Below are 12667 nucleotides of genomic sequence, written 5' to 3'. Positions count from 1 at the left end.
GTAACTTAATACTCCACTCTACAGAAACTGGAAGCAAAGTCATCTAAGTTTTTACAGGTAACAACCCATTACCTGTTTTAATTAATAATTAAGATATTAAATATATATGTGTATGTGTACATATGTATATGCACATTTTTAAGAATTGGACATTAGCTTTTCTGACAGAGTCATATTAAAATCAAAGGCTTGCTTCTCTTATTGATAATTGTGCATTGATTACAGTACATTATTTTTCTCTAAAATGCAACACAATAGATTCCTTAAACACTTTTTTCCTGAAAGAAGAGATTTTCAGTTGAAAGAAATGGTCATAAAATTCTCAGCATTTTTATGTCTATATAATGCAGGGAGTCTCAGAAGAATTTAAATGCTTGAGTAATGCAGAAGAAAGTCGTATAAGCCTTTCCCCCCTTTTGCCTTAACTGCCGAGAAACCTGGAGCTCCTGTAATCAGCTCATCTCAGGTGCCTGTTAACATCTAACCCATGCTCTTGAGGGTCTCACTTGTGTTTTCATCTCTAATTGAGTTTGGTTCGTAAGTTGTATCATATCCTTCTAGAAGTCGGTAGAATACCAGCTCTATATAAATGGAGTAAAGCTGAAAAATATATTAACTTTACTAAGATTTTATAGCTAATTTACAGTTGCCTATAATCGTAATGCATGATTGAATTAATGACGATCCTAAACAAAAACACTAATGACGTTTGTTTTTAACATTTCCTTTAGAATATAATCAAGGCGATTGTACAGTGAGTTAAGCCTTAGACCTTATGTCTTTCTTTCCTTCCGCTTCTATGACTCTGATATAAATTTTGTTGTTGTTGTTGTTCTTATGAAGAACTTGAAAAAGTTTTCTCTGTCTGCCTGCAATTTTCTAAAAGTGGAAGTTAATGTTCTAAGATGTATGTACCCATTGCTTTATGTATATAGCTCAAAAGCATAAAAAGCAAACTAATATTAAATTTCAACATACTTGTTATCCTGCCTTCCGGTTGACTGTAGAGAACCTCTAGTCATGTCTATCTGTTTTTGATGCCTCTACAGAATAACTGCCCAGCATCCTCTGCCCAACCAATCAGAATGTAGGAAAATCTACAGATATGACGGAATCTACTGTGAATCTACCTACCAGAAGTATGTTGAAATCTTTGTGAGTCTTCCTTCTGGCTCGTGCATCAGTGCTTGTGGTTGCCAGCTATTCAAAAATATCCTTGTATTGAAACCTTATAGTTCTCTAATTTAGCGGGGAAAAAACAAACCAAACCAAACAAAAACAACCAAAAATTTTTGCCTCTGAAATCAAGACAGAAAAAAAATGTTTATTCTTCTGAAATTGTGGTCTAAAAGTTCTTTTTTTAAATGACTATATTAAAGCTCTTAGGTAAGCTTCTTTATATTGCAATAAACAAGTACTTATATGCAAGAAAATCTCGGCAAAATACATTGCACAGGTGCTACGCATCTTAGGGATTTGAAAGGTGTGTTATGTATAAATTAGCTGTCACTTTTTTTCAATCCTGTAATGGAATGATGAGTTGTAATTTGCATAATCCTTTAAGAAGTCAAATTATACTGTCATGTAGCAGACTTAACATGCTAGCTAAGATTTCAGAGCTTTGCAGCTAATTACTATGTACCTTACAGGACAGTTAAATTGAAGTTGAGTCCTTTGCCTTTGCTGCCATTCGCTTTGTCCATTACTTAACAGAATCTGCATGGTTGGTAACGAGGGGTTGTTACTGTTGCTGAAGTAAACACTCTGCTCTGGGGAGGAAAAGCATTTTAATGTATCTTAGGTTGACTGGTAAGCCTTCTGGGGTTTTGTTTGTCTAACACAATAGTCTAAATTGATGTCTTCCCAAAACTGAAAAAAAAAAAAAAAAAAGCTTTCCAGAAAAGTGATGAAATATTGATAGAAGCAACATTAACTTTTAATTAATCAAACCTCCCTATAGAAAATGTGAAGTAAGGTAAACACAGTTTCACTGACGACATTCGCCTTTCTGGATATACTTTGCAAATCTACTTTGGTGTGTTTCTGTCTTCAGATTCTTCTTTTGCAGTAGAGTTTTATTATTGAAAAAAGTACCCTTTTTCCTTAAACCTCCTATCTGAATACAAGCTGGTGAGTTCTGCTTTTATTTCCTTCTTCAGTTGGTTGTGGAGTGTTTTTTTTTTTTTTTCATGGTTTCCATTTTATAAAAGATCAAGAAATCCTGGAGAGTGTGGAGGCTGCTCTCTGAAGTGGACACAAAGTAGATACTGGATGTCACTGGGACTCTTGTGTCCTTGCAACTTTTTTCTGGCTTTATTTCTTGATATTCTTTTGCCTAAATGGTGTTATTATCTTCATCAGAATTAGTGTAATTACAATGCAGAATTGTTTCTGATGGTATTTTTTTGGAAAATTCTGATTATCTGTGAGTCATAATTACTGAGGCTCTTGGTAGTCGGGTTTCTGTAATTTGTTAAGTGATTTTGTGGCTCTGTTGTGATTTGTGGCTACTTTGGAGAAAGCCTTTTGCTGTAGAAGAAGGGGGTCCTTTAAGGACCATATAAGGCAGCAGTGGATTGTTGACCATTCAGCCAACTGTTGTTCATTTGTAATTAGGCCAGCATCACGTGTCTAACATCCCTATCTATTTAGAGGCTGAGGTTTATCAGTTAAAACTCGCGAGAGTGTGGATGGAGTCTCCGGGAATTCAGTCCGTAGCCAGGCTTCTCTTCGAACCGGAGGTGTCATCGGAAGGGCTTGCTCTTTTAAGAATTGGTGTTATTTGTAGTCAAGGTAGACACAGTAGGCAGCACAGCTGTGACTGCCAGGGAAAGTCACCAGGGGGATATTCATAACAAGGAAATATTGGCAAACAAATGATGAAGAAGGGGAGGAAATCCCCAAGATGTTAAATTGGAGCACTGTCACTGAGATGATTAATGGTGCTGTGTATTTTAGTGAAGATACTTATCTGGATTGTCTTGAAACTATAGTGTACATTTAATAGCACCCATAAAAAGGAATGTGGTGCCTGGGCACACTGAGGAGAAAGGCCATGGATCCTGACTTTATTTTCCTGAGTGAGTATTTTCTCCAGTTAAACCTTTGGCTTCTGGTTATTGGAAAGCTGGTGTTATATATGGGAGTATATATGTTCTATATCATATATTTAATTTTATCAGCATTTATACAGGTTCCCTCCCTAGAGGACTGGAAATGTTTTGTGAAAAAGATAGGTGTCTTGTCAACACTTTTTAGGGGTGAACATTATCAGTAAAAGGGAAATGCTGCCTGCTCAGATTTGCTTAGTCATCCTAGGCGGACAGGCCGGGCTGGCCATAACGCCACAGAAGGTAAAGGGCCAGAGTTCCAACACTGACGGCTTTCGTACAATTATAAAAAAACATTTCTGTGAATTTCTGATGAAGGAGTGGCTGTCTTAGAAGACACTCTAGCTTTCCATGTTGAGCCGTGAATATACTGATTCTGTGTAATGAATTATCACTTGCCTCGAGGGCTATTTTAACAAAGTTGGCAGATTCAGATTCACCTCTGGGCAGTCACTAAACCTTCTTGGGCCTCAGTAGTTACTACTAGTCACATGGCTAGACACAGACAAGAGACATTTAATCCTGTCTTCAGTGAGCTTAGCGTCTAGTAGAACACGTTTCCTCAATTTGGGGGCCTCTTCTGAAATAGTGGCATTATGAATCCAATTTAATGGATCAAGGTCAGATTTTAAAAATGAAATAGAAGAGAACAGAGAATCCTGTGCATTGCATATAGGAAGAGTGTGTTTTATCTTGTGAGGCTTCTGGGGTTGTTGTGTGTGTGTACCTAAACTCATGTATATGTGTACATGTGTGTGTGTACCTAAACTCATGTATGTATGCACATAGGGTGCGTTATGCCCTGGAGGAGGGCATGGCAACCCACTCCAGTATTCTTGCCTGGAGAATCCCCACAGACAGAGGAGCCTGGCGGGCTGCAGTCCATGGGGTTACAGGGTCGGACATGACCGAGCAACTAAGCACAGCACACAGGGCGCATTGTGAGATAAAATTCATTTACCACTGTGTTTTAGGTATCCAGAATCAGTATAGTAGTTGGTCGGTAAACGTGTAAGCATGATAACGTATGGGTGTTAAGTCAGTAAGTGTTCAGGGTACAGTGGGTTGTAAAGCAATGATCAGTCTGTGAAAATGGTTCAGGAATGAAAAGGCTACACTGTTTTTGCATATTTAGGATGTGCCAGAGCCGGCTTGGATGGGCTCACAAGAGCTGACTGTATGCTTATCTTTCTAACTCTGTGACCCCTGACTTCATGTTGGTAACATGAAATTTGGGAAAGTATTTGCGCTATAAAACTTGGAAAATACTGCATATCAGATGCTTTCCTATACTCATCTAATTGTTAAATACTTACCGGCATGTATCACTTAAGAGGAGTGATATTCTTTCCAACTGTAATTCTATGGCTTCATAATTATTGTGAATTATTTTATATTTTAAAACATTTTGTATGTTGCACTTAGATGTTAGTGGGAATTATTAATATTAGAATAAGTAATTCATTTCAATAATATTTAAAGTTTAAAGTACACAGAAATATGAAACCTGTGAGTAATTATTTCAAAATGTCCATAATTTATGATTTCAGAATAATGGTAGTTATTCTAGCTTCTTAAATCAAATGATTATGACATGGACAGTTTAAAACTTAAGATGGTAATTGGTGATGTTAAATATTTTGTCAAAGGGTAGGAATACAGTGTTTTTAGAAATACTAACCACATTGTAAATACTTTACAAATTTCATTGCTTTATGTTAAACTGTCATTTTGCTAAGTACTAGAACTTTTAGGTTCCAGATCTGTCTCTCCGTTTTCAGCTCTTTATTATCATTTACAATTGTATTTCTGGATTTTAGAGTCCATTTATAAAGTAGTAGATATGATTGGGAGTTGACACAGTTGTTTCTAATTAAAACAGTTTTTTTTTCTACTTTGAATCTTAAAAGTACAATGGAGAGTTGGAAAAAAACATACATCCCTCTCCATAATAACTATGATGACTTTAAAATTTATTTTTATAGAAAGACAAGAAAATATTTGAGTCAGGGGAAAAGAAACTTTTATGGACATGAGATAGAAGTGTGGCAATAAATTCATCAAATCACCTGTGTTTGTGTGGTTGTGAGGAAAGGTAACTAGATAGAAAAGAGTCAGCTGATAAAGACCTTTAGGACCTAAAAGTTTGTGATGATTTGTCTACCTAGTTAGACACTACCATAGAGGATTTGAGGAAGATTAGGCATCCTTAAATGACTGTTGCTGAGCACAGCTTTAAGAATGAGTCTGGGGAGACTGGAACTTAAGTTACCGACATTTACTGAGCCTTTGCTATATACCATTTTGATAGGCATTGCTGTACTATTTTAATCAAAGGGGTTTAAGTCAGGGTTCCTAGTCTCATAGTGCAGCCAAGATTGAGAAGGTATTTGTAATTTATTAGATAGCTATCTTCCCTGGTGGCTCAGAGGGTAAAGTGTGCCTGCAGTGCTGGAGGCCAGGGTTCAATCCCTGGGTCGGGAAGATCCCCTGGAGAAGAAAATGGCAACCCACTCCCTTATTGCTGCCTGAAGAATTCTATGGACAGAGCAGCCTGGCAGGCCACAGTCCATGGGATCACAAAGGTCAGACACAACTTGGCAACTAACATACAGACAGGCATCATCCAAGCATAAGGGAACACTGGCAAGTTTGCTGGGGTGGGGCGGTGGGTTGTTTCCTTCCTTCTCCATCTCAAGCCCATTTTTCTGCTCTGTGAAATTCACTCCACCTGGATACCTGGGTAGTGTTTCATGCTTTGGACTTTTCCCCAAAGAGATGGGGCATGCATTTTTGTCTGTCTCATTGCAGATCAGGTGTTGTTAACTGATACTGTTACTCTTTTCAGGGCCATTCAAATTTTAACAAGCAACTCCAGGTCAAGAACTCAAGCTAAAAACGGTCTTATCCAACAGAATAATTTCAGACACCCCTGACAGGGATTGGAGAAATGAATACGGGCCTGGAAGGGTATGGGGTGATTTTTTGCTCTTTCTTGAAAAGCACAAATTCAGAAAGAGGGTGTTCTCCTACTGAGGACTCAAGACTGACTTTGGTCAAGAAGTAGGGGTTTGGAATGGGAAGATTTCAAAATCAGAAGAGGGAAGGAATTAACAGGATCCAGGAATAAGAGTTAGGAGAATGAATGAAGACAGAAGAAATTCACCAGTCTTCATCAACTGTATTGTGCCGGACAGTGCCAGACCACTTGCACGTGTCCTCCCAATTAAGGAGAACAAGCCGGGTGCCTTGTCAGGCGGTCTGCTGGGGGAGAGGCGGTCACCAGGGCTGAAGGGGAGGGAAAGGTCACGGAGGTTCCAGGGGCAGCAGCGAGTGCTGTTGCTGGTTATATAACCTGACTGATTCGTTGCTGTTAAACTGGCGCCCCCTCCCCACCTCACACACATTAGAATCGTATATGCCAGTGGTGTTTGGCTCAGTAAATATGAAAGAGTTGAGAAAAGAGAAATATACAGTGAACTTCATAAAGAGCTCTAATAGAATCTACATGTTAAACAGACATTGAACTTTGTAGCAAGAACAGCTTCAATAGCCAAATGAATTCTAATTTCTACATCGTGCCTTTCAGACCTCAGCATGGTTTCTGGTGGTTTCTCCCAGTTAATTTTAGCACCACACCAATGACTTTGCCTGCAAATGACTTGACGTGGCATATCTTGGTAATGTGGATGGCATGAACGTATATTATTCAGGGCTAATACCAAACTAGCTTAGAAGGAACTAATTTATTCATTTAACAAAGTGTATTTTGATTGCCACCCGCAAGTCAGGTGCTGTTTTACACAAACTGACTTAGTCAGAAATGTCTAAGAAAAGCTCTGCCGTCCAGAAGCCTGGAATACTGAGAGGTGAATAAGTAATTGGGGTTCCCTGTAAGAGGTGCTTCTAGTGAGGTGAATGTAAATAATGGGAGTGGCACCAAGAAAGAGTTTTTTTTGTTTTTTTGTTTTTAGTTTATTTTAATTGGAGGGCAGTCACTTTCCAACACTGTGGTGGCCCCAGGCACACATCAACATGGATCAGCCACAGGTGCGCATACACCGCCCCAATCCTGAGCCTCCCCCTCCCACCTCCCTCCCACCCCATCCCTCTGTGCTGTCCGGCTTTGAGTCCCCTGCTTCATGCACTGAACTTGCACTGGTTGTCTATTTTACGTATGGTAATATACATGTTTCAGTGTTATTCTCTCAAATCATCCCACCCTCGCCTCCTCCCACAGAGTGCAGTAGTCTGTTCTTTACATCTGTGTCTCTTTTGCTGCCTTGCGTCTAGGATCGTCATTACCGTCTTGAGTTATTTTTAATAATCAAGATGGGCTCTGGAGTCTTGATGGTGGAGGAGATACCTGATTTGGGGGAGAGGTGCTTGAGGTAGTGATTTGGGCTAAAAGATGGGTATTTATGGCGGTGGTGTTTAGTTGCTAAAGTTGTGTCCGACTCTTTGAGGCCCCGGTGTAGCAAATCACAAATAGCACTTATGAGGAGTGGAGGGCTGGGGAAGGACAGTTGAAGTTGGAGAAGGAGGGGCAGCAAAGGCATCAGGTAGGCTGCTCCCCGTGTGGGGTCCTGGAGAGGTTGTCAGGAGGGGCAAGGGCAGAACAGAACTGTCTGTCAGAGGAGTAGCTCTGGAAGCAGCTTAGACCAGGGCAGGAAACCTGCCATGGGAGTGGCCCACGGCCTCAGCACCGCCTCTGTTTAGAGAGGTACTTGGTGTGCTTTGCAGGGAAGAAGGTGCAGTCATCCCATGTTTGTTAGGTTGAAGTTATTTTCTATTTATAAACATCTTGGAGGACTCTCCCAGCGTGCAATCCAGTTCAGGACCAGTTCATGAATTGACTGCTTTTCTTGGCTTGACGTACTCTGTATTTGCCTTTCTCCTCACAGACCACTTGTAATTCAAGATAAAGGAATGCCAGAGAGTAAAAATGGACAGGCACAGGAGGCATGATTTAAAATGAAAGAATATTAATTGCCTTCACCAGAGTGTATATTTTCATTATGAGAGAAGTGACTGCCTAGATTTTTAAAAAATAATTGGTTAGTGACACAGCTGCAGTATGTATGAGAACTCTAGAAACTTGAGAACAGAAAGTAAAGGTCGAGTTAGAGGAAAAGAGCTACAATGAGCCTTTTGTAGGCATGCTGTTCAAGTACAGTGTTCAAAATCGCTAACGGGTGGTTTCAGGGGGGGACAGAGACTAATGTGCTTGTGCACAGATTTAAAAAATAATAGAGCAAATGTATGGTTATACATAAACTGTGGATTTGATTCTGTTCACCTTAAGAACAGCTTGTGCTGTGTTTTAAGTCTCTAAATGTGTCTTTAGTGAATTTTTGGACTTAGTTTATGCAGTTGAGTAGAAGAATTATGCCTTAGTCTAATTTAGGTCCACTAGTTCATGCAATAATATTTAATCATTACTGGAGGAAATGGATCTGAGTTTGATCTAGCCCTACGGTTATCTGTTAGATGTAGGACAGTGACTAAGTTACTTAACTCTTTAAGCTTCTGTTTTCTTCTCTCTAAAATGGAGGCAAAAATATTTATTTCACGGTTGTTTTTGAGGATCAATGTGATGATAAAGTTAGTTATCGTGACTAACGTTACTAATCATTTACCAGATGCTGATTTCTGGCAGTGGGCTGATAGCTTTACATACATTTTAAAGTGTTCACAATAAACACAGGCACTGTGTGTGATTATTACCACCATTTTACAGATAACAGCGGCTGATAGAATAGCTCACTCAAGCTTAAGGAGGTAGGATATAGTGGGATTGGATCAGCATCACTAAACTATGGCTCACTGGCCACAGCTGTACCCCTTTCATGCTGCCTGTTTTTGTAAATAAAGTTTTATTAGAACACTGCTCTCCCTAACCACTTATGCATCATCTATAGCTGTTTTTGTGCTATAATGGCGCAGTTGAATAGTGGTGATGGAGACCATATGGGATACAAAGGCTCAAATGTTTCCTTTGTGGCTCTTTACAGAAAAAGTGTGGTGGTGGTGGTGGTGGTTTAGTTGCTAAGTTGTGTCCGGCTCTTGCCATCCTGTGGACTGTAGCCCACCAGGCTCCTCTGTCTATAGGATTTCCCAGACAAGAATACTGGAGTGGGTGCATTAGACCTCCGTCTGTCTGACTTAAGAGTGTAAGGTCTAAACTACAAAAACACTTCCTGTAGTTCTTGGCATATAGTAAAAACTCACTAAATGAGCTGTACTATGTTACTCATCTAACTTAGGATACGACTATTTACCGCCTAGAGCTCTCTTTTGCAAGATGGAAATAGTCATCCAGCCTCCAGCCAGATAAACCATTATGACTGTGGAAATGTTAAGGAATTGAAAGGTCCTAAAGAAACACATCCTTTAGCATATACATAACTTTAACATACACATTGAATTATATGTCAAATTTGTTGTTTATTACTGTGTGTTACATAAATAAATGCAAGGATTTTCACTTTCATAGCATTTAGAATACAGTATTCCATTATAAGGAGTACTTGTGAACTTTAGTGGATATTTAGGATCACTATTAATTTCCTACACCAGAAAATTTCATATGCTTAGGAAAATTTATATTTTCTTAAATTTCCAATCAAAAAGACATTAAAATATTGTGGAAATGTCACTTAATAAATATTATGGTCTGTGTTAAAAGTATGCATAAGCTTACAGCAGAGAAATGCAACAGGATTTATTTATCCACTTAAATGAGAAGGTATGTAGTTAGCATACCCCTGTAATAGTCTTTTCAGCAACAGAGAAAAGAGATTATGGTTACAGTGTTACTCAGAACTTTTATTTTCATGTATTTGTCTAGTGACTCAGGGAATTCCCTGTCCTCTGCTCAGGGATGACCTTGGATTTGTGTTACTTTGGAGCTTATCGAGTATACTGTGGAAGGCCATCAACTTGTGTTGGGGGAAATATTCTTGAAATTATATTTCTTTAGGGCCATGGCTCTGGGTTGGAGGCAATTCCTAGACTATCTATTGTTTTCTCTTGGAAAGGCTCTTTTTGAATAGAGGTGTAACACATTTCATTCCAGAACTTATAGAAAATGCATATAAACCTAAAGAAAAAAATATCATTTGTAATGGCACCTCTCATGGACAGCCACTATTAACAATTTGGTGTTTATCCTTGCATGTATTTGTGTATATATGCATGTCATCTTTGATAGATGTATACCCATGAATATAGGTTTTACTTGTGAATCTATTTACAGGTTGCCCTAGCTAGGAAATATCTGGGGCCAGGTGTTCTAACTTGTACACAAGCAACTTATTTATGGGAAGCTGGAAACTATACAGTCAGTTTCCATATAGAAACTACTCTTTGCAGAAATTTTGCTTTCTTATTTCATATATATATATATATGAAATGTTGTGGTTTGTGTTTCCATTTTGCACTTCTATTACTTTATTGTGTGGGGAATTTAAATTCTTTTGTTAGGAAAAAAACAAGAACTCCAGCAAGCACTAGTGATAAAATTTTTGGCAGAAAAATCCTTCTCTATCCTATCAATAATTTAATCTAGAGAGTCCATCGTAGAAAGTTAGAAAGTTGTAGGATGCAGCTAATTGTGAGAAGGGTATGGTGGGCTTGAAACATACAGCTTTTAAGGTCAGAATATGTACATGTGTGAGAAGTTGAGAAGTAACTGTTACGTGATTAGATGGAGCCTTTTGGCTGCTTTACAAACTCATTTTCTCACATGCCACGTCTGCTGCATCATTCCTTACATTGCTTAAAAAGAGAATTCTACTTACTGTGTTCAGCATTGAGATGTTTTCTTCTAGTTCTCAAAGCAGAGAGAAGTCTGGTTTCTAGGAGGATTTTGGTTCAATGACCAGAGTGTAAGGAAAGTATTCTTGAGTGATTTTCCATTGGCAAACCTGAGACCTTTGTGATTCACGTATCAATCAGGATTCTTTGAGTGCTTGGTATTTATGCAATTTAAATAGACTATCATTGTATATTATTTAAAACCTAATTTCCCTTCCCTACCTTCAGTTCAGCTGTAAAGGCTGCCTGCAATAAATACAATAGTATTTATATAGAAGATTTTATATTAATGTGATATATTAATGTCACTCTTCGCTTTTACTCATAAGAAATCGAGGATGATAGATTTGTTTCTTTCTCTAGCAGTTCTCATCACTTGCATTTCAACCAACATAAGCTTCCAGAAGAGCCTGATTTCTTTAACTGCTGTCTGTCAGGGGTGCTCAGAGTGCATCACAGCCAGTCGCATGCCTTGGCCTTGCAGCCAGTAGAGGGACACAATCTTTTTGATTCTTTGCTTTGCTTCTGTTCTTCAACTACACTAACAAAACTGTTTTAGGAGTGACATTGAGTTGGCCTGACTCTGCTGGGCACAGTCTCCCAAGCCTTTAGACACCAGCTGGATCTCTTGGTGAAGAACTACATTTGCAGGGCAGGATTCCCCAGCCATCAGAAAGCAGAGCATTCCTATTAAAGCTTTTGTAAGACAAAATGATATGAAGCAAAGAAGCAGTTACCTTAGGACCCATTTTGCTAACAGATGCACAAAATGAATGGAGTTGAAGACAGATGCTCACACACACAGTTCAGAGCTACAGGGGCTTGATGCTGAGATGCTGAGCGTAGTTCCTGGGGAAGGAGCCTGGCGGAGCCTCTCGCTGCTCACGCGGTGCGCTGCCTGTAACGGCTCACTGCAAAACAAACACTGACGGCTATTTTTGCTTTTGCCTTTTCCCCCAAATGTGAAAGTCCTCTCCTGATTTCTTTCAGTTATTAACACAGGTACAAATGTAGTCTTTCATAAAAGCAAAGTGGTCTAAAGGAAATTTCAGAAAAGTGAGGAATATCTGTAATAGCAGGCCCGTCTTTGCTCGCTTCCAGGGAGGCAGCGTGTTTTCTAGGGACTGCCTCACTACTTGAGGGCTTGCAAGGGGAAAATAAACAGCAGCTCCAAATCTCAGCCCCTGGTGAAATCCATCAGGTGTCCTACGTCTTGAATTAATATCAGGGAAAGTAGTGGTGGTCATGTCACCATGTTTTTAAAGAGCAGAGGTTTGGAGACACATCCAGTGGGGATAAAGGTGGAGAGTAGGGGGAATTGCTGAGTTCTTGATGATCTATAAATTCATCTGATAGCAAGATCCTTTACCCCCTTCTCTGAATGCTGCCTGCCCAGACCTAGTAACAATTTATATGAGGCTGGTAGGAATAAAGAATGCTATTTTTGTTTTTAATTTATCGTACTTGTGAAATGCCTTTGGGAAGGGAAGACTAAACTGAAATTATGGGCCAGCAGATTTTAAGTAGTGTATTTTCTTTTTTAAATAAGGATCGAGTGACAAGTTTAGTTCACTTGCCCCACAAATACCTTTATTTGCTTTGCTCAGGAGAAACTTGAAGGACAAAAATTATTACAGTGGTACAGTGTGTCCTCAAAAATCGAGGTTCTGTGACACAGACTATACAGCTGCATTTATTCTGCCATCAGAAGGGAATATTCACTGATGCTGAGGTCTTTC

At 39.1% G+C, this 12667-nt stretch overlaps 1 protein-coding gene across 9 annotated transcripts in view; it reads left to right on the top strand.

The window, feature by feature from the left end:
* Positions 1-12667, top strand: part of NPAS3 (neuronal PAS domain protein 3) — a 927606-nt gene that overhangs the window by 121396 nt on the left and 793543 nt on the right. For 6 of the 9 annotated variants that reach the window (XM_070478040.1, XM_070478042.1, XM_070478039.1 and 3 more), the window contains exon 2: positions 1050-1139. The exons of the other annotated variants lie outside the window; for them this stretch is intronic. In XM_070478040.1, the coding sequence (XP_070334141.1) occupies positions 1050-1139 (90 nt within the window). The remainder of the gene's footprint in view (positions 1-1049; positions 1140-12667) is intronic. 9 annotated transcript variants of the gene reach the window in all.

Source organism: Odocoileus virginianus, chromosome 16 (assembly GCF_023699985.2).
Source record: "Odocoileus virginianus isolate 20LAN1187 ecotype Illinois chromosome 16, Ovbor_1.2, whole genome shotgun sequence".
Lineage (NCBI taxonomy): Eukaryota > Metazoa > Chordata > Mammalia > Artiodactyla > Cervidae > Odocoileus > Odocoileus virginianus.
The sequence above is the reverse complement of the archived record's forward strand: the minus strand, read 5'-3'. Positions and strand labels throughout refer to the sequence as shown.